At 36.7% G+C, this 27,385-nt stretch overlaps 1 protein-coding gene and 1 long non-coding RNA gene across 7 annotated transcripts in view; one reads left to right on the forward strand and one right to left on the reverse strand.

The window, feature by feature from the left end:
- The window catches only part of LOC138857017 (uncharacterized), a 293,806-nt gene that overhangs the window by 15,169 nt on the left and 251,252 nt on the right, over positions 1 to 27,385 (forward strand). The window lies entirely within an intron of this gene.
- The window catches only part of ths (thisbe), a 117,830-nt gene continuing 100,345 nt past the window's right edge, over positions 9,901 to 27,385 (reverse strand). For both annotated transcript variants that reach the window (XM_036374554.2, XM_036374555.2), the window contains 2 exons: positions 19,985 to 20,103; positions 9,901 to 13,860 (listed from right to left, as the gene is read on the reverse strand). In XM_036374554.2, the coding sequence (XP_036230447.2) occupies positions 10,612 to 13,860; positions 19,985 to 20,103 (3,368 nt within the window). In that variant the 3' untranslated portion in view covers positions 9,901 to 10,611. The remainder of the gene's footprint in view (positions 13,861 to 19,984; positions 20,104 to 27,385) is intronic.

Here is a 27,385-nt window from a genome sequence, read left to right on the forward strand (position 1 = left end):
TCTCAATATGCTTCTTCCCGTATGAACCGACTTTTTGAGCTATAAAATCACATAACTTCCTAATTTCCAATTGTTTTCCAGTTCTTAAATAAAATTAAGGAAGTGGACTCCTAAAACTTAAAATTTCTTTCAACTTTATAGCAACTCTTCTCTTTTCTAATTGTCGTAGACCTTCAATGACGATACAGTCCTAGCATTACTAGGTAAAGTGGTTTAAGATATTGTCTTTCTCTTTCTTTATAACTATCGAATACTGTCACGTTACTAATTCTAGAATGTGGACTTGGTGTAATGAGGTGTTAACTTCTCAAGCACTATCAGTACTCGTTTTCTGTGTCGTGTCTAGGTAACCAGAACGAGACCGTATTAACACCCGACCAATGGCTGACACCATGCCACCTAAATTTTGATTAGCTTTTTCTCTCCCATTTATATTATATTAAAGGATCTACTCACCGCGGTCTAAGCTCACATGTATGTAAAATATACCGACTGTAGCTGCATGCTCACCTCAATCATTGACTGTCTGCCAATAAATTTTCGTACGTGAACATATATACCAGTATATTTTTTTATATACAGTATATAGTATATGTAGACGCCGGTATTTTGTCATCTCTCACCTATAGCTGGCGGACAAGTGACCATTTGGCGGCTGCCACAACGCGGCAAACTCTTGCGGCTATGCCTTCGTTACCACATTATACACACACACACAAAAGTATATTTGTGTATAAGTTTTCCAGCGTGTGTTTGTAGAATTAAGAACTTGCGCATGTCCTCTTTGGCCGCTTGTCGCCGGAATTTGGTCGAACTTTGCTCGCTTGCGGCACACAATATATACAATTCTTGTTTGTTTCATTGCTTTGGCGGAATGCTTTGTGCCATTATTGAGTGTTTGGTTGCATTTTTGTTGTCGTGCTGTTGTTAGTGTTTATGCGCATGCGCAACATTTTTAAATTTAGTCACTTGTTGACTGTTGTTCGAACACTTTTTCTCGCTTAATATTTTACTCGACTTGTTATTTGTGGTTTTTTTCGCTTGTTATTTGTGGTTTCCGTTCTTTTTGCTGTAGCCTGATCATTTAAGCCGCAATAAATGCAAATATTTGTATAAGATTTATGAAGGCGCTGTGTTGACAAAACAAACAAAAACTATAATAATAAACGTAAATAAAAAGAATTCAAGTGCAAGCCGAAAGCAGTCGCAAATATATCTTGTTCACAGAAATTGTGTCATATTTTTTTCCAAATTTAAAGGTAATATACACTCGTAGTAAGGTGATTTCAATATGTAATAGGGTCTCCAATTTTTATTGTGCTTCCTCGTAGCGCTCGTAATCTAGCCGGCAAAATAACTGAGCTTTAAGCCAGCGACTAGCGGTTGTAGAATACTTTGAAGCAGTTTTTTAATCCTTGAAATATTTTTTGAGATCGAACTTCGATTGTTTCGTGGCAAATAGAAGCGCTGTCTCATGGCAATCGAACTCTTGGGGCGGTCTTTGCAGAAATATTCAATATTGTTCAGAAAGTGTAACTGTTAACAGTTAAAGGTCGCATCTAAATTGAGATACGTTCCTGTAGATTGAATGGTTTATTGTGCCCTATATACTTTCGTGCGGACATTGCCGATGCCACTCGGCACCTTTGGAATATAGGTAAATGAATAAAAATTATTTTGCAAATTTTACTCTCACTTTTGAAAAGCAATAATTTATGTCCGCCTAAAGGCGCTTCATCGCCGACTCCCAAAGTACCAACTTCACTTTACAGTTCTTGGAATTTCAATTATTTGCCGCTTTGCTGCCCAGCATTGTCCAGCAGCAATGCGCGGCTCGAATGACTGGAGAAGAAACACTCATTAAGCGATTCTCAAAATAAATTATTTGTTTTTGCTTTCTGTTTTGTTTTAGCCATTTGCCAGCCGATTGCTTTACATGATCTGCCACAAACAGCAGCCATTCCTGCTGCAAGCGCTCGCCTCTATATGCATACATTCACAACTACATACATATATGGTGTACGCCTGCGCTGTGTGTGTGCAAAATAGTAACGAAAATAATAATAAAAGTAATGCAAATGCTCCAGTTCAGTTGAATGCCAAACTAGTATCGATTTCCTGCACCTGCAATGCAGCTCCAAACGCTGTTTTTGTTGTTAGTGTTGCGCGTCGGTGTTGCTGCTTGGCATACCACTGCTTTTGTTTACCACTGTAGTGGCAGTCAAAGTGACATTTTTGTTGTTGTCTGCCCGCCTGCTCGTGTCCTGTTTCATTTTCATTTGCAGCGGTTGTCGTGTTGTTGTTCTTGTTACTGTGCTCTGTGGCACAGTCACAGTGTTACTGGTTTTAGGTGCACGGCAGCAACAACAGCGAACAACCATCATGGCTAACAAAAACAATGTCAGTAATTCGTGGCAATAGCAGCAACAGCAACAGCTATCGCTAGCAGAAATTAATTACAACTGTGCCAGTGAACGACACCCGATATAAGCACACACGTGGGGAGGCAACTCCCCAGACGTTACATGCGTAACGATGCATGTCTCATGGTAATTGTAGACGCGTAACTAATCGTAAAATGAACAAGTCAACGCCAATTGCAAGCGAATAGGTCCAATAATAAAGTCATTATTGCAAAAAACACTAAACATTAGGGAATAGCGCGTATTATGATAAAGATCAAGCGCATTTAGCAGCTTTTATGCTTTCTAGAAAGTATATGATAATGGTATTGATAGCTTATAATGTGAAATATCGCCAATACAGCGGCTTTACAGAGTTGCCGCTATCGTATGCAGCAATCGGTAGTAATATGCAACTCCTTTACGTATTACATAACAGGGTAAACGAAATTGCGAACTTTGATTCCTTTGAATTCCTAAAACATTCAATTAGTTACAATTCAAGGTACTTAAAAGCTCTAAAAAAGCTCAAAAGCAAATTTTCCTGCAAAGTATAGTTATTGCTGTTGCAATTGAAGTACAAAAGTTAATCCGACGCTTCACTATTTGCCTGAGACACCTTAAACGCTTGTGCATTCGGGTAGTCTTGGGGATCTTGCTGGAAAATGAGCTTTTCAGCTTTTGTCAACTTTTGAGCTTTTGTAGAGCTTTTAGGCAACTTGAATTGCAACTAATTGAAAGTTTTAAGAAACCCTCAAAGTTCTCAATTTCGAATATTTCTTACCATGCTTGCCGAAAGCTAAGCTTTTAGTGCAATAATCTACAGAATCTATCTCAATAATTTATGCGTATTATATAGTGGATTTGGCGTCACTTTGCGCTAATCGCGTATAGCGTAAGTTCGCATCACTAGAAAGACGTGAATCCTAATTTTTTTTATACACATCGAGGTTAGAAATATTGGAGTTCATTGTCCTGAAATATGAGACAACAAAACCGCTTGCCATACATAAACTACAACTTTTACCAATTAAAGCTGCAGCTACTTAGAATTCTTTAATTTTAATAGTAACGCCTATTTCTCGCTTGAAAATCCGCACATCAACTCTGTGCGAGTTATCTTAAGATAAAGAACGCATTCACGACTGACAACTTAATAAAAAACTCGAACCTTGACTGCCTTTCGAAAGCATGCGCAACACATCGTTATAAACACTATCAAAGTGATTTACGATATATTCGATACTATTGAAGTTTCAATACTCAACACTCGAGTTTTTTCATTTTTAAAACTTAATTAACTGGCTGATGGAGTAATTAGCAAAACAATTAAGCTCTCAAATATTTATGCTAAATATATGCGCATATAACTGCCAGCAAAAATGCCTGTGTACGCGTTAGTGTATTACATATTTAACTACCCGTCTGCCACGCACAAATGACGACAGAAATTGCGAGGTAAATCGGCAAAACAAAAATTGAAGAAAAAATGAAAAAAAATAATGGAAAAAAACGAAAATGCACATTTCATTAGCGCGCACGGTCGGTTTTGCTTACCGAGTCACTGAAACAAAGTAGTAAATACACAGGTATGTGGTTGGACAGTAAATTGCCAAATCACTTAATAAATAAGTTAAAGCCGCCACGCACATTACGAGGCGCTGCTGCAACGTCTGTGGCAACGGCGATTAAAAACTCGCTAATGCGTGCGCTGATTGGCAAGCGGGGTGGGCGCATCAGTGTCGGTTGGATTTTTGCATAGCGTTTTGGTGTTTTTATTTACTACATATACTCGGAATTCACAGGCTTTTGAAAAACGAAACTTTTCGCGCATAGCAAATACCGTCTAATAAACTATCATTTGTCGAGTTGTCGATGCGCTTATCTGGTACGCATAAAACAAGCGAAACGCCGACCACATGTTGCCACAGGGATTTATCAAAATTCGAACAATTTGATGCAAACGTGCTTGAATTTTAGCATCAAAAAGCAGCAAACAGTCATAAAGTATTTGTATAAAAAGAAATCACAGTGGTAAAGACATAAACACCTGCGTTGTTTGTTTGTTGCCAGCGTTTCAAGCTACGCGTTGGTTGTGCCGTTGAAACGCATCTGCAACATTCGAAATCTTGAAAGCCAAAATGTATTGGCGCTTAAACGCAATTCACGCAAAAATAATGTAGTACGAGGTTAGGTCGATGAGTTCCTAAACATTAGAATGATTTGCGAATTTTACACACGCCGAACAGATTTAAGCGCCTTTCAGCATGAGAATTTATCTGTAACAACTATTTCTTGATCTATATTAAATTGCCTCTTCCATAGTCCATATTTCAATCATTATTAAAATTGAGCTCAATTGAGCGTACATTTTATCAAAGTAGCCTTCTATCTCACATCGCTGTTGACATTCAAAACAATCTCGTCGAAGGAGGAGAGTTCGGCTGATTCCATAGACCACTAATGTGCTGTTCCAGTTGAAATTAAAACAGTACCACTTGCGCCAATAACTCGAGTTGAAATGTATTTATTAATGCTGTGTGGTTTTGTTATAGTGTTGTATGCTATATCCCATTTTCAATAAGAAGTGCTTGAGATGAGCTTTTGAATATTAAACTCTATATGTGAGTGTTTAAATGTGCACTAAACTCGAGTTTGTGACGAAATTTTAGGAAAATAAAGAGTTTATGGGTCAGAGTCATTTCACCACTGACTTCAGCTTTTGTTATAGTTTTGTATAATCTACCCTAAAAGTGCTTGAGTTGAGTTCTTGAATATTTCACTCTTTATGTGAGAGTTGTGCTTAATGCTAAACAATTAAGTGAGCAATAAACTCGAGTTTGTGAGAAAAATTTAAGAAAATAAAAAATGTATGTGCCGGCTGCTCTAAGCTTGGAAAAACTGCTTAGTCGATTGCAAAGTCAATCAAAATATGCTCTAGGATTCTTCAAACCTGTCAGTCATAAGTCGCTGTCAGTCATAAGTAATATTAAAGGAATTATACTTTCTATCCTTTAGCGCCGTCTCATGAAAAATGATCACATTCTCTCTCATTTAATTTCGGTTTTCACGCAGTTATCGCCACAATCTCGTTAACGAGTTAAAAGCGATATAAAAATGTAAGCGCGCGCAGAGCGTTTGCGTAGTATTTTTTTCTCGATTGTGGAAAATTGAAGCGCAATGCTACCCGGCATTGCTTGTCAGCTTTGGTACAAGCAATTTTTTGTTCGTTGAATATTTTTTATGCCTCAGCTAGTGCACAAACACTGGCACTGAGCATGGCAATAAAATTATGACTTCAACTTTTGTGCATCTTTGATTTAATGACGCGTCCATTTAAGCGCTCATGCGCAACCAACTGATTGTAATAGTATGCTAGTTGCATGAATGTCTAGTTGCAAGTGCAGGTTGGCAATGGCGGACACGCAACTAAGTAATTCGTAAAATAGCATCTTCGGTAAATAGCAATAAAACTGAGTAGGCAAATTAGGTCAAAGATATGTAGACTGCTTCAAAGTGGGGTTTAAGCTTGATGAGTTTAATAAAACAGAGCGAGTTTAATGTGGCATACGATGTTGATTAAAAAATTGTGGATTATCTCTAGACTTTACTAGAAGAGCGTAAGTTTATTTAAGAATATTATATACTACGCAAAGTTGTAGACTTAATCGTGCATTTTTTGTGCTTTTCGATACTTTATGCATGCTAGTCATGGTCTGGCGCCCTTAAGCCCCTTAGAAAATAAAACAGCAATTTATTTTTTGTTAATATTTTTCAATATTAAATTTATTTATACGCAGTTATCTCTTCCAGTTTTTCACTTTTCAATTATTTTACGTTTTTCATAAATTCTTATGCCCTTGAAAATTAACGTAGTAACTAAGAATTCGTTTCATTAAATACCTTTTTATATTTTTATTATAATTACTTGCGAATTAATAGGGTTTGCTGAACGCATTTCTTCATTTGAGTAAATATCAATTTTTTCTTAGTTTTTCGTTATGCAGTAATTGTTGTTGCAATTTTAGATTTATTGTGTAAGAATGCGTTGGTTTTGTAACATTAGTGTGATTAAAGATTTAAACGCAAATTTTTATAAGCTGAAAAAGTAATTGTGGCATAAAATTTTTAATTTAAATAAATAAAATAAAAATGTGCGACTCGGAAAATTAATAAAAAGTCTTTCCATTAGTATTTTATATATATTTGATTTTATTTAGCAGTTGCGGCGCTTTCTTTTCTACACATAAATAATTAATCATTAATTATACATTTAAAATAAAACAAATTATATATAAATTAATTAATAGTTGAACTAAACAAAATTAGTACAATAGTAGTAGTAATTTATTTTATTTAAAAACTAAGGAAAATTATCTACAAAGTGAATTTGTATGCCGTTGTATATGAGTGAAAGCTTCAGTAAAAGCTTATGCGTTGTGAAAGCGCAAGTGAAAAGTTGTAGTGTTGTAGGTTTTCGAATAGAGCGTAGTATGTAAGAGTATGTGTGTGTGTAGAATAAACTGCAAAGCGTTAGTTAGACTTAAAGTTGTTGGAAAAATAATAAAAGAATAGGATTACTAAATTATTGCGACATATGCAGTTGTGTGCGCAACATATGCATAGTTAATTTAAATAATGTAAAGTTTAGGTAGCTGTTAGTGTATAGATAATAGTTAATTATGTGTTAAATACATACATATTTATATATTTTGAGGCAGCAAAATTAATTTACAAATATTGGCGTTTAAAACATTTTCGTTTTGTTTTCGGTTTACTGTTTTTTGTTTTTTTATTGTTTAGTCGTTAGATTTCACTTCACTTGTATGCTACAATATTTATAACCAGCATATTTAATTCAATTACTCATTTGTTAATTACTTATAGTACCTTCTGCATTACACTTCTATTGTTTTCCATTCATTTTAATACTCTACATACATATTTATTCCTATAAATGTCTAAGCCTTATGCAATTAGTAGTTAACTGAAGTGTGTGTGAATGAATATTTTTTTCGTATTTTCGGCATATTTTACTTTGCTTATTGTTTAGATTCTCATCTAGTTTAAATACCTATTATATTTTGGGTTAAGTGAAAAATATATTTAATACAATACAAAAAAAGGGGTCATATACTATTTTTATGCATTACATTAACAGTAAAGCTAACAAAACGAGTCTAAGTTAAAAAAAAAAAAAAACAATTAAAAAAAATTTGTGTAAATTAAAATTAAAACTAAAAATAAAGCTAAGCACTATTTTTACAATGTATTATATTTTAGTTGCTGCCTATTTGTTTGTTTTTTATTTGATCTTATTTACCCGCTTGGCTTTAAAACTGTGCTTCAGTGTGCTTAAGCACTGCTCTTGAGTTTTAGTAGCTTATATATTTTTCAAGAATATGCATTTCCTACATTTTCGCCATAGCAGCTTCAAGTACACGTGTTATGACATATTCGTAACCATATTTAATTATGTACTAATTAATTTCATTATACCGTACGCTCGTCTATACAAATGCATGCGCTTTTTTACGTTTAGGCTTAATTTTAAGTTTACATTTTTTATGGAAATGGAAATTATTTTATTAACTATAAAGTAGTTTTTCTCAACATTCCATTTCTCGTTTGGTTAAGTCTTCATTATTATATATATTCCTCAGGTTCTGTGGTTTGAAGTCATGAAACAGCTCTCTTTTGTTACTTTAGGATTTCGGTTAGTTTTGTTTTCAATTCGGTTATAAATAATACACACTTCTTTTGCTGTTATATATGTATGTGTTAATAATTATTCGAGCAACAAATTTGTTTTGATAACATTTCTTTTTAACTTTGTAATATTTTTTCTTTCTTTAAATGTGTTGTTATATTTTTTTGTTGGTACTTCATTTAGTGAAGTTCGTGTTAAATATTTGTTTAACGGTCTATTAAAAATTAATTTAATTTCGAAATAATGTAGAAAATATAGGTATATTTGCAGGCATTGCTCTGAGTTTGCAATTTTATTTCCTTAATAGTGTCAAACAAGCGTAGTGCCGATTTATGCCACGCAAACCAAGTCAAGAGCGTTAACTTATAAATCAACCAATCTGCGTGCAGCATTGCTCTTTTTTTGCTTTGTGCACTACGTTTGCTAGTATTAGTTAGTCAGGCGCACTGTGTTAGCCTGGCAAATCAACGCATAGTCTTGCTCTTTACAACATCATTTTCCGTGTGTGTTCGCTCTGCATATTTTTTGTGTTTCATACCAAATGCAATATAAAAACAATAAATATGTAAACAAACTAAAATGTTCAAAATTTTTTTAATATTATTCCTGCTTCAGTGGCTTTTTAAATCCAAAGTATTTTGACGCCTGCATACTTTCGTAGTTTTAGCAGTTTTTTCTGCAATACTATGCCGTTAATATTAATTTTTTCATAAATTTATTCTTCTAATTAAGTAGTTGCTATAATTCGCCTTTAATAAATAGTTCCCTTAAGTGTTTGTTTTTTATGTTAAATTGTTTTTAATTGTATATAATTTTTCGCCTAGTATGCTTGCAAAAGTCTAAATTCTTTATTTTGCTTTTTTGTTTAATGCAAAATGTTTAATATATCTTTGCTGTGGTTAATTATTGTTGTAATTATAGGAAAATCTGCTTCGTACTATAATTTTTCTGTTGTTTTTTTTTTGCATTTTTAGCTTCAATTCTTGTATATTTTACCACTGTTTTCAAATAAATAATGCTCGTCTTAGTAAATTTATGCTTTTATATTTTAACCCAAGCATTTACCGTTTTCGCAAAGGTATATTTCACATTTTTGGTATAGTTAAATTTGCAAATAATTGAATATGATTTTTATATTTTAATTTTGAAATTGTTTTTCTATGCTCTTTTGTATATATATTTTTCTTGTTATTTTGGAAGTGTTACTGTGTGCGATTTAGTTGATAAAACGTTCGTTTCTCAGTTGAAATTACTGCTTTTTTTGCTGTAGTTTAGTTTTATATATTTTGATTAATTTTTTTTCGCTTCGCCAAGGCTCAATCGTGCAAATTTCAAACATTTATTAGATACTAATTCTTCTGTTACTATATTTATTCACTTATATACGTATAGTTATCTTTCTGCACATATCAAAAAGCACATTTAACGCTTTAATAATAATTTCTGTCAAAAATTGTTTGCTCTACGATTTATTTATTTGCTTATTTTTTTTTGTTTATTTTCAAAAGTAGAATTTTGCATCTATATGTATTTTTTCGAGCCTTCACATCTGTATTGGCGTCATCTGCTACACTTTGCTTCGTTACCTCTTTTTTTTAACCATAAACTACATATGCCAGCTGTTTATTGTCTCATTTGTTTTTAATTATCTGCAACAAAATATGCATTAAACATTGTCTATTTAACTATTCAGTGTTTAAAGTTATCAACGGCCATTCGCTATGTTATGCAACACAGTAATGCGTACGAAATTGTTTGTGGCGTCCAAAAACGTGCATTTTTTCGTATGAGTCGTGTTTGCATGAATTCGGCTCTGCTTCGTGTTCGGTGTTTGGTGAATTTGTGGTTTTTTCGCTGTGAAATATTAAATTTATTCGTATGTCAACGCTGTGTCTACCAATTTCGCTAAAAACTGTGTATTTCTAATATCTATAAGATATAATATTTATGCAACACAATACAATATGTTAGTAAGTTCTGAGTTATTTTTGCTCAATTTATATTTCAGTACAAATCTTAAACCGCAACTATTTTTAAGATTAAATTGTTTTTGCTTCATTGCTGATGAGCGCACAAACAAGCCTGCTTTTTATTATGAGAAAGCTGTATAAGCACAAGCTTTTGTTTATAAGCTTTCATACATCGTTTTAAGCTTTCACTGCCTGCTTCGGTTTGCTAATATAAAGTAAGCGTTTTGGAAAAATTTGCAAATTTTTTACACCACATGACTATGACTTCTCTGTGAATTTTTTAGAAATTCCAATACTTTGGTGAAAAATTTTGAAAAGCTTTACTAAAAAGCTTACATGTTTTGTGCTTTTACAGTCAATTAAAAATGATTTTGGGTTGCGCCGTGTACCTGGCGAGAAATTTTGCAAAGCTTTTAGAGTGTTAGGCATTTTTGGTTTTTAAAGCGCTACTTCGAAAGCTTTTGGTTAAGTTGAAGCATTCCAGAAATAACCATTTCTAAATTCTCATTAGATTTTTCTCAAATCACGACTACGCGTGTCGCCTGCTATGCCTTTTTCTTAGGCTCATCATACGCTTTCTTTCTTTATTTATCTTCACCTTAGCAAGTCGTATCGACTCGGGTAGCGTCGCTGTCGCCGAAGTGGGCAGATAGCCGCTAACGATTGTCAGCCTACTATTGCGTGTTGCGTCGGTTTCCGCGCGCTCCGTCGAGCGCTGTTCCGCCAGCTCGCCAGATTCCTCCAGCAGATCCGGATAGACGCTGATGTTGTCAATGTTGTCGATATCAATGTCGCCGGCGTTGTTGCGCACATAGGTCAGCTGATGGAAGGGTGTGGCCAGCAACTTCTGCGTTGAGATGCGTATTGACTTTTTGGTGGTTAATGCAGCGACGACGGTTGTCGCATCACCGGTTACAGTCGTTGAAGTTGGTGCAGCGGCGGAAGTGGATGTGATAAGCGTGCTTGCTGTGGGTGTATGTGTGTGCGCCAAGTGATTGCTATTGCCATCAAAATGCACCAACGACGGTGGATTGTGTAGCGGCAAAATCGTTTTGTTGCCAAGCAATTGCTGAAGTGGGTAAAGGTGTTGTGTTGTCGTTGTTGTTGCCAACTCTTTATTATTAATTGTTGTGGTTGTAGTTGTGGGATTAATAACACCTTCGGTATGTGTTGTTGCACTGTTGGTGCGCGATGTTGCCATTGTGCTGCTGTACTCGTGCGCTGTTGTTGTTGCTGCTAGCAATTTATTGCTTCCGCTAAACGCTTTGCTGCTTTGTCGTTGTAATTTGCCTTCCGCCACATATTTTTTGCTAAAACTAAGGCTAGAATCGCTCGCCAACAACGCTTGCAAAGGTTGCTGGGACACGGCCTCAACATCTTTGCTGCTGTTGTTGTTGGTTTTGCGGTGGTTATGTCTGCGCTTGCTTGAATTTCGTTGCTTGGTGATGTGCTTCAGCCAGTCTAAATCGGCATCGTCGTCGCTGCTCGGCACCTCATCACCAATGCCTTTGTCCCAAAAGTTCGTACCGCTGTGATTCATATGATGTTGCCACCATGTTGCACGGTCGCCTGAAGCAATATCGGTTGACGTGTCGAGCTCTGTGGCGACTGGTCGTCCGGTAGCCACGATTATTTCATCTGAGTATTCTTCACCACGCTCCGGCCGCCAAGCGTATACGTTGCCGTTGCTGGCACTAGTTGCCAGCAATTGTTGGTGCAGCAGTGTGGCTATGCTCGCAGCGATGCCGGACTGCTTTTTCCACATGTGGCCGATATTGCCACGCTCAGCCGGTAAGTCATACACTTTTTGGTGTGCAGTTGTTGTACTCTGTGTGCCACCAACTTCTGCCAGTGCTTCGGTGATGCCATCGTCGTGATAGGTGTTGCTGCTACTTTCCGCTTCAATTTCACTGGAGGTAGAGTTGATTGTTGCAAATAAATCTGCGTCCTCAGAAACGGTTTGCGTCTCCTCTGTCGCATTGACATCCTCTGAGAAAATTGCTGTGGCTGCAACGGTTTCAGTATCGACTATTGCTGTGGGGAAGGGGAACACTGTTTCAACGTCATCAGTGTCATTAGTTGGTGTGGTTGATGACCAATTCTGTTCACTACTCTCTGACCACGTGGTTGATGTAGGCCTGATGGTTTCCGCTGTTGAGACTGGTGTTGCCACATTTTTTGTTGTAAAGTGTTGTTGTTGGGAAGTAATACTGCTTAATTGTTCGTCTACGTCCATTGTAGACTCCGGCGTCATGCTGCTATCATCGATTTCAGTAACAAACGTAGCGTTCAGCGACTCTTCGATCGAGAAATCGGTGTTGTTGTTGTAATCGCTTGTTGGCGTGAGCGACGACGCGCCATCGCTCAGGTCGGTCGTTGAGTCCAAGTATATTTGTGTAGGTGTGCCCCATGCCAGCGACGACAGAGTTGTTGTGAAAGATGAAGGCGCTGCGGTATCGACGGACGTCGCGTCGACGTGTGTTGTCACAGAGGACTGCCATTCGCCGCTGTAGTCGCCAAATGTTGTGGCAGGAGATATGCTGCTCGGCACATCGGCTAGCATTTGCGTTGACAGCGAGGAAAGCGGTGGCGTTGGCGAATCGCTCCACAGCCATGTGGTTTGCGTTGGTGTGTCGGCGGCCTTTGTGGGTACACGCGCTATAAGCGGCAACATTTGTTGCTGTGCGCGCTGTTGTTGTTGCTGCTTTCGTTGCTTACGCCCCTTTCTTCGTCGGCCCTTGCGCTTATTGGCAATAGTTGTAGTCGACTTCATAATTATTGCAGTTGCCGTAGCAGCTTTAGCTGCGACATTGGCAACAGTCGCCGGTTGCGGTTCATGTTGCGCACCTTTGTCATGCTGATTGCTGCTGCGCGCTAATGCGCCTGTTGCTGTCGTGCTATAAACTGCTTTCGTTGTTGTTGTCGCTGAGGCGCGTTCTTGCGCTACCGTTGTTGTTGCTGGACTAGTTAATTTGCCGCTGCGCAGTCGCTGCTGCTGTCGCTGATGTTGTCGCCGTTTCTGTTTGTGCTCGTGGTGCTGGCGACGTGCTATCAAATTCGGATCGTTGTGATGATGCCGCACTTGATGCTGCTGTTGTTGCTGTTGCTGACGCACGTGTTCGCGCGTGCGGCCATTACTGTTGTGGTGTTGCTTTTGCTGACTTAAATCTACTTGCTGCTGACTATTGCTAACTAAATTACTGCTGTTATTGTGGTTATTATTACTGCTCTGATTGCTGTTGTTATTATTGTTGCTGCTGCTTAAATTGCTACTATGGCCATTAGTGTACTCTTCATTTTGGTTATTGTTACTGTTCCTATTGTTGTTGCTATTGCTGCTGCGCACGCTATTCACTCGCTTATTCTTGTTGTTGGTACGCAATAGCCTGTTGTTGCTGTTGTAATTGCGTTGCGCCGCCGTTGCCGTGACAGTCGCCGTTGTAGCGGCGGCTGAGAGCGCTGCTCGCTGTGACGACAAACGCGCCGAGGCTCCTGATGTTGTGTGTGTGGCTGTGGTTGTTTGCGGTGCGGCGCCAATGCCGCTGATGATTTTGGTGCTCTTCGATTTCGGTGCAAAATAATCGGTGTGCTGATGGAAAAACTGATCGGCCTGTATCTTCGTGAACAGATAACAGGCGTCGTTGACATTCTTCTTCGGCCCGACCGCCTTACCTCGGTGCGTGAAGCCGACACGTCGCTGCAGATCGACTACGGAACGAAACACGAAATAACCGTGTACGATGGTTTCGTTGAAGTAGCAGGTGTCGCGCAGTTCTTTCTGCAAGCAATGAGAGGAATAATTTCAAGAAATTAGTGAAGCCGAACTTGTTAACTATCTATTATATATGTATATTGAAGTTTAAAACTTGATTATATTAGAAAATACGATCAATGTGTGCCAGCACTCGTTAGACTGGCGTTTAGTGAAACTTCATAGACAAAGAAGCGATCTATGACAGCTCGTTTTGGAGATATTTAGAAACCTCTAGTTTTTTGATTCGGATTGAGTTATTCAAGAGAACAGTTTTCTATAAAAATGAAGAGAAGCAACAAGAGCTCTAGTAGCTAGCAAATAGCTAGCTTAAAAAACTGCTAATTGTCTTTTTTCTATTATGTTTTTGTAATCTATTTCTGGAGCTCTGAAATATTTTGTAAAACTGTCTAAACTCAAATCTGCTACAGCTCAAGTGCTCTCATAACTTAATGTGTTTCTAATTATATTTACATTTTTATTTTATAAATATTTTGAGTATTTTTTTCGCACGCGAGCTGCTCTTCACGTCACCTACACTTTGCTACAAGTACGCGCATGCGCAAACGCTTCAGCGCACATGGCGCGCTAACAAAGTCACTTTGAACTAGATTTGAAATGAGCTGTCAAAACACGTGCTTGTCAAAATATTTAAATAAATTCGAGTTACGAGGGTTACACACAAAATAGTATGCATTGTCAGTTTACATATTTACAAATATATACCAAAATGAAATACTAAGTCTGCTAAATGTTCTAATTTACATTATTTGTTTTTTTTCTTACATGTTCTGCGTGCAACCTCTCTGCTTTTCTATAATTTTATGCTACATTTCCTGCTTTCCCACAATTTATGTGCACTTGTTCTTGTTTACATAACAATTAAAGAGCACTGACAACACAGACAAATTCTGCCACCAACACTTCCGTTCATTTAAGAATATCAAGAATGCGCATGCGCAACACATTTCTTTAACCATATCACAAGCCCCTTGCTTAGTGCAGCTCTGTTGCGCTTGAGGCACATACAAACTTGCTCCAAATTCTTACAAAAATAGCAAGAACAATAAAGCTGAATAAAAACAACAAGACAAGAGCACATTCACTACGCTCAGTTATTGTAAACATTTGTAAGTTATTTATATTCTACTAAAAACTTAAATGACTTTTATGGCAAAGAAGTTGCATGAAAAAAGACAATGCCGTTGTCAAACTACTGGAGAGAGGAATGAGCACACATGTGAGTACATAGCTCTAGAAAAAAACATATTTATTTTTGTAAATTTCTACCGCCGTTCTTCAAGTGGTGCGCGCGGAAGTGTGGCGAAATTTATGAACTGCAAAGCGAGTGTTTGTTGTGTATTTTGTTTTGCTTTTTGTTATGAGAATAAAATGCAAATACACATGGGGTTCGATTCTACTGATTATTATTTAAGATAATAGTTTTTAAGGGTGACATAGAAAGGTTACTGTATATATTTCTAGATAGTTAGATATTAGGGATTAAAAATGATTTTTACATATAAAGGATGATAGCGACAAGCTCTAGACAGGCTACAGTTTAAACAAAACGAAATCAAAAATATTTAAAGTAGATGTAAACAATCGCTTATTCCTCACTCGTTTATGACGTCACACAGTAATGTACTTTCTGTCAAAGGCTTTTCGAAATTTTAACGGCACTAAACTGTCGTGATCTCTCGAAATACCGTTATTGTTAATATCTGTATGTGAGGTGATTTGTTCTAAAGTGTAGATTACTCTTATATACCGCATTGTACTGAGTCGAATGTTTAAAAAGTGGGGAGATCTTTATACTACTATGTAACCTAAAACTGGTTTAAATAAAGCTTCGACTTGAACTTATTATAAAAAGTGTGTCTTCTAGTAAAGACGCTTTCACGACAATTGCGTATATGTAACCGCAATGAACCAGGGGTTGTACCGACCAAGAACTACGACTCAGCAACTTACGCCGAAACCATTTTAGGAGTATATCATGTTATGAAAACAACAACAATAGCTCACGATGACACCATAGATCATTATATGCCCTTAGAGAGTGAATTTCTTTACTCTTATGCAATTGACAGCAGCAAGTATGGCAAGCAAATCATGTAGCGCATAGATACCGCAAACAATTTACAACAAAAATTATACAAAAATAAAATTGCCGTTAAAAGGTTCAACAACGCTTCGAAAATTTCGCGTTTTTTTTTCATCATCGATCAAAGGTCAGTTTCAGCTGAATTTATCTATCACTCTTCTAAGCGCTGATGCTTATGCACTCGCTTACATAATTGTTTACGCTTTTAAATGCATTATTTCCACACAAAACTCAGCTATATTTAATAACGATTTTGCTGTTTGTTTTGATTGCGTGAAGTGTGTGATTGAATCGTAATGAAATTGACAGTGATTATTTTATAGAAATATTACCGACTTATAGTGCACACACACACACACTTGTAAATATATAAACGAGTGCATAAATCTCTTAATTGTTTGCCTGCCTGTTTTGATTTATATATCTATGTTTGCTTTGTTGTTGTAATTGCTGTTTTTCTATGCACTCCTAGGTGTGTTACCGCATTTGAGTGCCCCAAGAGTTACACGTAAACAAACACACACGAGTACCGGCTACAGTCTTGGGCAATCATTTGCAATCGGGCACTTCATTAGAGTGTGTGCGCGGCTTTGTATGTGCGTGTGTATGATAAAAGAATTTTGTTTTTGCAGCCAACGATTTGTTACTTGTTGCGATTTTTCATTAACATTGTGAAAATATATGTCAGAGTCAATAGCGCCACAAGGTTGTAGTGAATCTGCAGCGTAACGAGAATTTATTAAATATACAATTTGCTTTGCTGAGTGTAATTCAGCGTATTTGAAATAACAAACTCTTTGACAGTGACCTAGATTAAGAAAATTACGAGTTGTTCTCCTATAACAGCTTAATGTGTAGGGGAACTCTAGAATATTAAAAAAAAAAATTTTCTTTTTCGCGTCTAAAAACTGTCTATGGATTTTTAGAGCGAGATGCAATATTATTTACTCAAGGCGATAAAAAAGCAGAGATTTTTAGTGAAATATGAACTTTAACAAAAAGAGCTTTTGAAAGCTTTCAAGGCAAAAAGCTGGCGAAAGTTGGGTACTGGAGTAGTAAGTTTCCACCTCACCTTACTCATTGCAACTTGCATCCTCAAAAATCTTTAGCCTCACGGCGTGTGTGCCCATGGGATATTATTCAGTGAGGCGCTTATCTCTGCGGCGATGTGAGTCTTGCTATGAGCTAGCATTTCAATGAAACTTCTATGTTCCACGCTGGGCCAAAAGTCTTTCGCAACTCCACAAGTGTTGGTTGCTGACCAACGGTTGCTGAGCTCGAGCGAAGTCCATAGATATAGCGCCCAAATGCACGAAGACAGGGTAGGCTAGGTTCGGTTCTATGACCGATCGCTGAGATCAGATCAAATCTAGTTCTCCTGTATGGCTAATAGTGTGAGATCCAAGGTATTTGAGAACCTTAAAACTAGAAGTAGGCCGCATGTGGAGAGCTCGCTAGACTTCGTGCGAATTTTTTTGGGTCAGAAGAACCTTCCGCGACTGCGCAAGTGCTGGCAGTTGAACAGTATTCGCAAAAGTTCGCGAAATATTCAGCCAAACATACGACTTGTTTCCTTTCTACGGGAAAGCATTGTCTTCAAAATTTTATTTATAGTGGAGTTCGACAAAAAATATTTTTTGTGTTGAAAAATATAAACTGTTTTTATTAGCAACAAAGAACAAGGTGTTTGTCTTTACTAAGATAATTTTAAACACGCCTAAATGTAGACAACAATTTGTATTATTACAATACTTGTAATAATAAAATTTGAATAGACTTTCCTTATAAGATTTTCAACCTTTTGATCCTTGCAATTCTGCTGTAATCAGTCACCCACATTTAACTTATCACGAAGACACTCGTTCTTATTGATAGTGCGACTAGGCATTCCTTAACTTCAAGTGAACTTCATTTCATAATTATGAAAATTAGTTGTTAAAAGCACCAACTAAAAAGCGTTTTAAAAGAATGCAATTTATAGATATTTATTTACACTCAACAAAAAAAGTGAGTCGTACATGACGTATGAGCGCTTTGCAAGCAAAGCGGATTTTCCACGCCACAAAATCCAGTGACAATAACAACACAATAAACAATTGAATATCCGTCGGCTTTTGTACAAAGCTTCGCAAATACACGCGTTTCCTTTCAAATAGATTAAAGCCATAAAGCGACATCACAAACGAAGTTGAAAAGAAAAGCGACCACCGGAGCCGCTCTACTACAAAAGCACTCAACTAATGACTCCAGCGAGTAATCATAATAAAATTAAGCTATGCAAATAAATGCAATAAAGAGTTAATAAAGTTAAGCAACACAAAAGATATATGACGCTTTTGTACCCATACATACACGTATACATATATAAATATTTTTTATTTGCATTTTTGACTTATCTCAAGCCGATGAATGAATTTTCGAATGTTTTGGGCGCGTCGCACACTTTTTCATGTGGCACACGCACGCCTACACACGCTGTTAGCTAAATAAACAAACAAATAAACACAGCAGCAATTGCGCGCACTATTTGTACATCACTCGTTATGAAGCTTTTGCGCTTTTCTGCTTTTCTGCTATTGTACTCCAGTTATTTGCATTGTTGTATTGACAATATTTGACACTTTACATGAGCGCTAATTGTACGCGTGCGCGCAGCGTTCGACAAACGGTACCTACCCACACACATACAAGTACACGCAGCCACAGGCAGTCACTTGTCAGCGTTTCACGGTGTAATGCCAAGCAAAGTGTTGCATGTGTTTTTGAAATTCTATACATGTATTTGCATAGAGTTTTAGACAACTTTTCCATATTTCTTCTTTTCAAACTGTCAACATCAATGTCAGACAGAATGAGCACAGCTCAAAGCATATTAAGATGATTGTCACTACTGTCTACGCGCGTCTATTTAAATATAAGTATGTTTGTATGGCATGCATACGCCTAAATCCAATCAAATCGATTCGCTTTAAGCCGCGCTTATTCATACATTTGTTCATTTACTTGCCATTTAAATTATAAAAATTTAATTCTTTTTGACTTGTGGCAGCGCTCGACACGCCCGCCTATCCACTGTTGCAGCATATCGCACAGCAGCCGCAAACAAATTCACAAAGTTGCAAACGAGTTGAGTTAGTTAATTATTCAACTGTCACTCAGCTACCAATTGTCATTTAGCCATTGTCAGCTACCGTTTGTCAGTTGAATATTGTCACATGAGAATTATCACTCGAAAATTGTCACTTGAATATTATCTATTCATTGCAATTAGTTAAATGCAGAAAATATATTCAAATAAACATAAGTTTATGCGAAAATTGCGCCAGCCGTCTGCGCACGCGTGTAGGCGTTTCACTGTTCAGTTTCGTCAGCGTTGCCACAAATTCTAATTAATGCGCAAAGCGTCAAAGCGTTTGGAAATACAACTAAAAATCTACAACAATGTTGTTGCAACTTGACTTATGGGTTTACTTAAGGCGCTTAAAAGTAATAAAAGAAAATTGAATTGGCTTTTAATTTGCTAAAAGCTATAAGCAACCTTATTTCTATTTATTTTACTTTTTCGGCTGATTTATGTAACGGTATATTGGTGTCTACGTACATTGGATTATAAAAGTCTGTGCCACAGTGCAACATTACAGACTTTGCGTTATTGTTGCAGGCAAAAGCTTGGGCTGCAACAGAAATGATTCGTAAAATTCGCTGCACCAACGAAAATTATTTTATTTCTCTCTAATTTTGCAAACAATAAATGGTTAAAGGAGACTTAAGGCGACTTCCGTCATACGCTAAAGTGACGTCAGCAGTAGACAAGCTGACCAAATCAAACGGACTAGCTGAATATGGCAACAATATCTTCTACTAGTAATTTTTTTTAACATTACGTAAGAAATTTAGAATCACTTTTGGCATACATGACATACATCTAAAGATTTTTAGTTAACTAGATATATATAGGTTTCGAAAAATTAGACGCTTTGTGAATTAGTCTTTAAAAGCAGTTTATGTAAACATTTACTATTATATATTAAGCTACAAACTTACCATTCCAACTAGTTTCCACTGATCGTTGAAACACAGATACCGTTGTGTTTCTTTTGCGTACAGTGCTATTTTGAGATTGTTGTTCACATAGTCCGGGAGGCCGACTATCGTTATATTTTCTGCAAATAGAATAAACAAGTATTTTTCGTTACTAAAGTAGTATGGCTATTAATTTTCAAAAGCAGCTTCAATACCTAACCTTCAAAATATTAAAAAATGAAATAGCGTTAGTTGATTTTATTGTTCAGAGAAATAAGGAATATATAGTTTTTAAATCTCAGTACAACTGTTACTTAATAAAATTTCTTACTAATTGAGTAATACTTTTTCAAGTCTAAATGGTGACATGATTATGGAGACTAAAAAGCTCCGACAGATGGAGCTAGCGTGAAACTATTTTTGTAGTACCACATAAAGTTCAGAGATCTAAATTATTTTCTAGTTGAGAGGATTCTGTGCTAATTTAGAATTCGTTTAAGATTCCGACAAACGTTTAACAGTGCTTGGTAAAGAAGATATGAGAGTGTTTACTCTCTATTTCGGGTCCTGTTTAGCTTTGTCGCAGTCAAGTGTTGTCATAAACAGCCTTATTCTCAAGAATTCTTAAGCGGCTACGAAATTTCCAGACTTTAGTTACAGATATTTAGTGGATTTATATACTGCTTGAACTGACACTCGAATGTGATAATATATGTAAGAACATGTATGTATTAGTTAATATTGTGATGCCAAAACTCATAATAAATAGTTGCAATATGTTTATGCGAGGGTGTGGGAATGTGTCAAGCTTCGCACCAACAAGAAATATTTATGAAAATAGGTTTTACAAACATAAATACCAACAACTTAGAAACTGGAACTGAATGCGACCAACTTCAACTGGATACCTGCGCCAAAGCAAAACAAAAGCTTTAACTGCAAAGCGTAAAAAGGCTACACCAACCAACGAGAGTTGGTGTATGAAATCACTTCACTTTCAAGGAGTTTCCACCTAAAATGTGACGCATCGCTGCTAACTGACTCGAGGGTGCACTAGCGCAAAGCAGAGTAAATTGCGGCCGCAGCAAAGAAGCCGCTGAAGCCCAGCATCCAATGTTGGCCGCCAAAGCAGTCAGTAAGTCAATCAGTGCGTCAGCCAACAGGCCATCAAGCAGCTTGGCGCTCAAGTGGAATTTGCACGCCTTGAAAAATGCACAAACGTGCAACAATAATAATATGTAATGCTAGCGACTTCGTCTTTGCCATCATTGACTTTGCAACATACATAAATAACGTCATCCGGAAGGGTGTATTGCTATTTTCCCCATACACTACATTTCTTTTGAAATATGAGCTCACTGATTGTTGGAAAATATGAAATAAAAAGCCAACTGTAGTTAGAGCGACGCGCATAAATTTAATTACCACCACCAACACTGGGCTCCGTGTAGTGGTCGACAAAGGCGCTGGCTGGCGGACCAGCGGACGGTCTGCTATAGGCGCCTCTTACATTGCCTCATGTGGCAAGCGTTTCGCGGCGCACAACGTACAGCAGCCAAGTCTCTGACAGTTGAGGGCCGCAAGCACTCGTTGCATGCCTAGAAGCTCACTGAACTTGCAACAATCTTGAAAGTTGCTCTTGTTCTGCACCACAAGTACTCTACATACTACATGTAACAACAAGCTGCACAACAAATAACAACAAAAAATGAAGCATCGGTGCAATCTATGCGCAAAATGCTAAATTTTTAAAATAAAAAATGTAAAAAAAAGTTAGCTAAATACAAATTGAAACAATAATAACAAAAGCGCAAGCAGCGAGCGTTCAACACTTGTGAGTGTTCTGCTTGCTTTGGCTCTTCGCTGCTTGAAATGTTGCTTGGTTGACTGCTAGGCGCTCGCTTGGGTAGATGGTCTGTGTATTGAACCTGGTAGTCACCTATCAATCTATCTCAAGTGTTTTTTCAAGTGCTTCACTTATTGGAGTGTGCTCGTTGGTCGCCGGCTCACTTGTTGGCGGCCGCTGTTAAGGTTCTCGTATTCTTGTGCCTGAGCTCTTGATGGCTTTCTGCTTCCTATAATACTACTATGAGTAGATATTTATTAATAATGTTGTTTTTGCTTTCATATATATATATATATAACTTTTACACGTACTGCTTTTGTTTTGTGCGCCTACCAATGGCGTTGGCGATCGAACCAAAACATTGCGAAGTTCAATACCCCACTCGATGCGGTTGGAATGAACAGAAAACAAATACAAATAAGAGCAAACAGTGTATCTTGCTGTGGAACCTCTTCAACACCTATGCTGTGAAACATTGCACTCTGAAGCTAAAACTATAAATATTTTAGAATCTGCCTAATATTATTAATAGTGGTGATTGCCAAAATATATTTTTTTTGTGTTTTTACGAGCTGAAGAGTAAAAAAAAAAAAAATAAATTTACAAACTTAAAATATCTAAGCCAATTATTGATTTTTTTAATTTTTAACAATCGTGGTGTGTATCTTTGCTAAACTGTTTGTAAATGCGCCTAAATGTAGGCAATAATTTGTATTATGCCTATATTTTTATATGTCAAAAACTCAAAAAGTCTTATTCGAAAAATTAAATCGATATGTATTTTATGACATACACTTTTTAGTCACAGTGTATACATCGGAACACTACTGTATATTGCTGACACGATTTGAACTTTTTTTAAATTTTCCTAGTTTTTTTATTTCATATTTGCACTCGTTTACATACTTTATTTATTTTTTCTTCCCTTTACATGAGATAATAATAGTTTGCAAATAGTGTTTATCCAAGTGTGGACGTCATTAAATATCAGCTACTCGATCAGCAGTAGCCATGACAGCTAAATCTGATAGGAATTTCTTGAGTGTCAAGCAAAAATATGGCATTGTTTACATTATTTCTGAAACACAATGGCTCAGAACCAATTATTTAATTTTGTTTTCTAAATATAATTAATTGTTGTTGTTGCACTTTGTTATAAAATAATCTAATCTAGTTTGATTTCGACACCGAATTCATTTAATTGCCACATGATTTTATTTGCTTACGTAAAAGAAATGAGATAGTGGTCGGAAATGACGAAAATTATGCGAATATTTTGTAAAAATATTGTTAGGCGGTTTTTTAGTGTATTGTGTTCTTTTCCTGCTCTTTAACAATATATATCTTATCGGCTGAGTAAACGAGCCGTATTTACTATAAAAACTGGAATTTGTATGCTCCTATCACAGATTTTAGCGATATATCACCCGTTATTTTTGTTGTAATATCATGTTTGAAAGTTATATGCTGTTGGAAAGCATGCAGTGGGCCGAAGAGTTAAACGGAGCCACTTCAGAGACGTTCAGGATTTTCTCAAGGTTTCACGAACGCGCCTTGAAAGATAGTGTGTCGTTTCAGAATGAATTTCGTTATTATGAAAAAGGAAGTGCAAGAAAGTTAGGCTATGGAGAATCGGATATGATATCAGAACGTTTTACTGGCCATCGGACTTATCTTAAAATCGAACCTAACCTAAAAACTTTAATTTTTTGTTCAAAATGTCTGCCTGCAGTGTACCAAGCGCTTGAAACTCATCCGCACGCATAAAAAATTTCAATTTCGCTTGCAATCATCGTTGATTGCAATAAATAACTCAATTAAATTTCGCAAAACATGCTTGTTGTTGTCTAACAGCGTGCAACTAACAATTTATCAAGCAAACAGCTAATTTATAAAGTCACCACTAACAAAGCAAAAACAAAAACAAAAAAAAAATTATATTAATGACAATTTTTGCGCATGCAGCATATGAAAAAGCGTGCCACAAATGACTTGCTTCATGTTGCAATGCACCCGCCGCCATGTAAACCGATACGTGTAAATCAATGTGTTGACATTTTTGCGTATCGCTGAGATACTTTCGGTGAGCATGCAAACTAATTGTGTGCATAAAAACAAATGTATATCAACTTGCTGCATATAATCGTAAAAGTTGCAAGTAAACAGGCCTTGCGCCTACAATTCATCGGCAGAATGCGCAAAACCAGCAAAATACCAGTAAAAAAAAAAAAATACATAACAATATTTTTAAAATAAATATAAAAGTCACTTGTGCACGCGAGTTTGCCACAAATGCGTTTTGCAACTTGATTGTTGCATGGAAATAAAACGAAGTTGAAAAGTGTTGGTAAATATAATCAAAATACGAAATAAGCAAATAGCAGCAGTAAAAAACATGCAAATTAAGTTGAAAATAAAATCACGCACGCACACATACGCCAGACGCGGTGCGCTATGCATGCCATGTTGCAACAAGTGTCATAAATACAGTGCAGTCGCTCAAATTCGTACGCGGCAAGTGCACATATACACGCATGCGTGCATTTGAGGCGTCTGTCTGGCCACCTGCATATTTACTACTTCATTTGCCGTTACGTCCACCCCCCTCCCCACTGGCGGAGTAGCGCAAAAGTGGCAAATGTTTTATTAATTAAGTGCAAACGCAGCTATTTACACGCCGTTTGACGACGCAACACTAAATTATTATGCGCTCGTATCTATGTACAGTTATGGGTGTGTAGTGTGGTTGGCAACGCTGTCAGCTGGACGTTTACTATGCGCGAAATTTCGAGTTGTTTGCCAGAAAGTGTTTGTTGTTGCTGTAAATAAGGAAAGCAAATTAAATGTGGCGCGTCAAATAGACGCATTATTGACATAGCTTTTGTCCGTCCAATGAACCATCAAATAAGTTTTGGCGAAAAAACTCAAAAAAAAAAAAAAAAAATGCGCATACAAATAAACCTGCAAAGCGAATTGTTGCTTAATTGTTGCGTGCATTTTCACACAGTTGGCGGCATTCGAAAGCTCGTCGCTTGCAGTATAATTAACTGTATATTTTTACATTAGAATATTACGGTGTTTGGCAGAAAAATTACAGAATGTTATGTTTAGTTATACAGATCCGTCAACTTGAGCGCTCATAACTTTGTCTTTTCTCAACTGAGCAACGTGAACATGTTTTGAGAAGCCAGCTCAAATCTTCAGTTGTCAAATGAGACTAAATTATATTTTTTGCAGAATAAAAAAAAAAATAAAAATAAATTCAGCTAGCATTTGATGCACTGCCTTGCATATATCGGATTTTTATTCTTCAATAAAATAATTAATTTGGACTCTACGTGAATGTATTTGTAACCGTTTTTCAAAGTAATTTAGTGTTCTTAAGTTTGAAGCGAAATCAATGCAAGTAAATTTAAAGCCGTATTAGTTTGTGGAGAGGTTCAGATATTCAAATAAATCCAACAATTGAACGGGGCATTGTAGTATTGTCATCGGGAAATTCAGAGGCAGATCATCTCTTCATTGAGAAGATCTAGCGAAGAAGAACTTGGCTTAACTTTGAATTTCGAATTAGCCTTAACCACCCTGACAATAAATGAACTATCTTGCCAGCCTTAAGCTGTCTTTATAATTTTTTAATAAACATGAATATTTTAAAAAAGTTCTCTAAATGTCAGCATAGCTGCCTTTGGTGAAATTAATCATGAGTCGTTGTGTAAACTATTATTTTATTCAATTATAATACATTTTATCTAAAAAGAACATATATAAACAAAAACGCTCAGTTTGAATATTCTCTGATATCAAAGTCCTAGACATTACCATCAGTTTCAGTACAAAAAATCTGCTCTTTTAATACTCTTAACTTGAAAAGCAAGTAAAAGTTGTATACGCCAAAACTTGGGTGTATCAATTGTTATAGAATAAACATGAAGGATGGTGTGGACCCAACTATTTTAGTTATATATGTTAAAGCGACTTTCAACATAGATCGGAAACCATCTTCTTAATTGTGGGCACAGCGCCTTCACACTTTCTGCGCTACCTAACCTTTTTTCGAATTTACTATGGATCAAGATGATGAAATCATTGAAAATTCTATCAAAATATTAAAATACATACATATCGGTAGTAGAGATAGTACATATGTACATACGAGGTCTGTTCAAAATATAAGTTGAATTTTCAAACTTCGCGGGCCACGTACATTTCTTTATTCTCTAATTGCGCCACCAGTTTCTCCAGCCGTAAATGCATTCGCATAAATTTATCAAATAATTTGAGTTTTGACACACACGCATAAATATCTCAAGTGTTATTTATCGAATGACAGCCGATTCGCTGCTGTTTAACGCGGCGCGTTGCATTGAAAGTGAAAAATTGACGATTGCATTTGAAAATTTCCGCAATTTCTTGAAGTTTATGAGGCACGTGAGACAGACAGCGCTTTGAGTGCGATTTATGCAAAACTGACATTAATAATGTCATAATTAATGGTCTAACGGCAAAGTATTTAAATGTTTTTCTTTTCATTTTTTGTTAAGATTTAAACTTTATGATATTCTATACCTAGTCAATAAGTGCAGGAATGTCGCGGACTTTGTTTATCGCGCAAATGCAACGAGCTGTTTGTTTACGGTATTCCAAGAAATTCTGGTAGAGTCTTGCTGGCAAACGCGCTGTTAACGATTTTGCATGCATTAAGAATGTTGAAGAAAAATAACTGCTGATATGTGTATGTTTGTACATATGTATGTATGCAACAGTAAAAAAAAGCAAAGTGGGCGCAAATATGCTCAACTTCACTACTTAACGCATTCCTGGAAATTTAGCACACTTTTAGGCGTGCAGAGGCGTCTATTTAGAAGGGTGCGCATTAAATGACATTTGCGAAGCAGTAATCGTGTAAGGAAAAAACGAAAACAAAGCGAACGTGTAGTGCTAGCAACGATCGCGTAAAAACTGTTGCAAAAGCAAAAAAGAACGCCAAAACTGCCACTGCTGCGAACACTGCCGCAGACTGCAGTGTTAGCGATTGTTATGTGCCACATATTTTTGTGTGCATACACTTGTAAGTTTGCAATCACTCGTTTGTGTTGCAAGTTCGTTACGCTGCCACTATTTGTTGTTTTGTCACGTTTCCAGGAATTCATTTGGAAGTTGAGACTTTTTTAATGGCGTCAAGAAATTATTAATTTTTCCTTTGCTCCTACAGCTTTATGCAACAAACACTATGTGCTCCAATATATATGAGTATATAAATGTGTGTGTTGCAGCGTCCACCACTATGCTGCTGCCTTACTAACCACTAGCACTAGCTCTATTTCCACTCGCCTCTTTTGTTCTCTACTGCCACGTCGCGGAAACAATATTTTCCATTTGCTTGCTATAATTATTTTCCCGTTGAACTGCGCGCATGCGCTAATTGAATTGGCACGAATCGCACTTGCATTTATCACTGCGTCAATGTATAGCGGTGCATCATTTACACACTTCACATTCTAGATCTAGTCACTCGTATGTATCTACAATACTATGTAACTGGTGCTTCACCTTCGTTCGCCGACATTTCGCGT

The sequence above is a fragment of the Bactrocera oleae genome, chromosome 4, assembly GCF_042242935.1.
Source record: "Bactrocera oleae isolate idBacOlea1 chromosome 4, idBacOlea1, whole genome shotgun sequence".
NCBI lineage: Eukaryota > Metazoa > Arthropoda > Insecta > Diptera > Tephritidae > Bactrocera > Bactrocera oleae.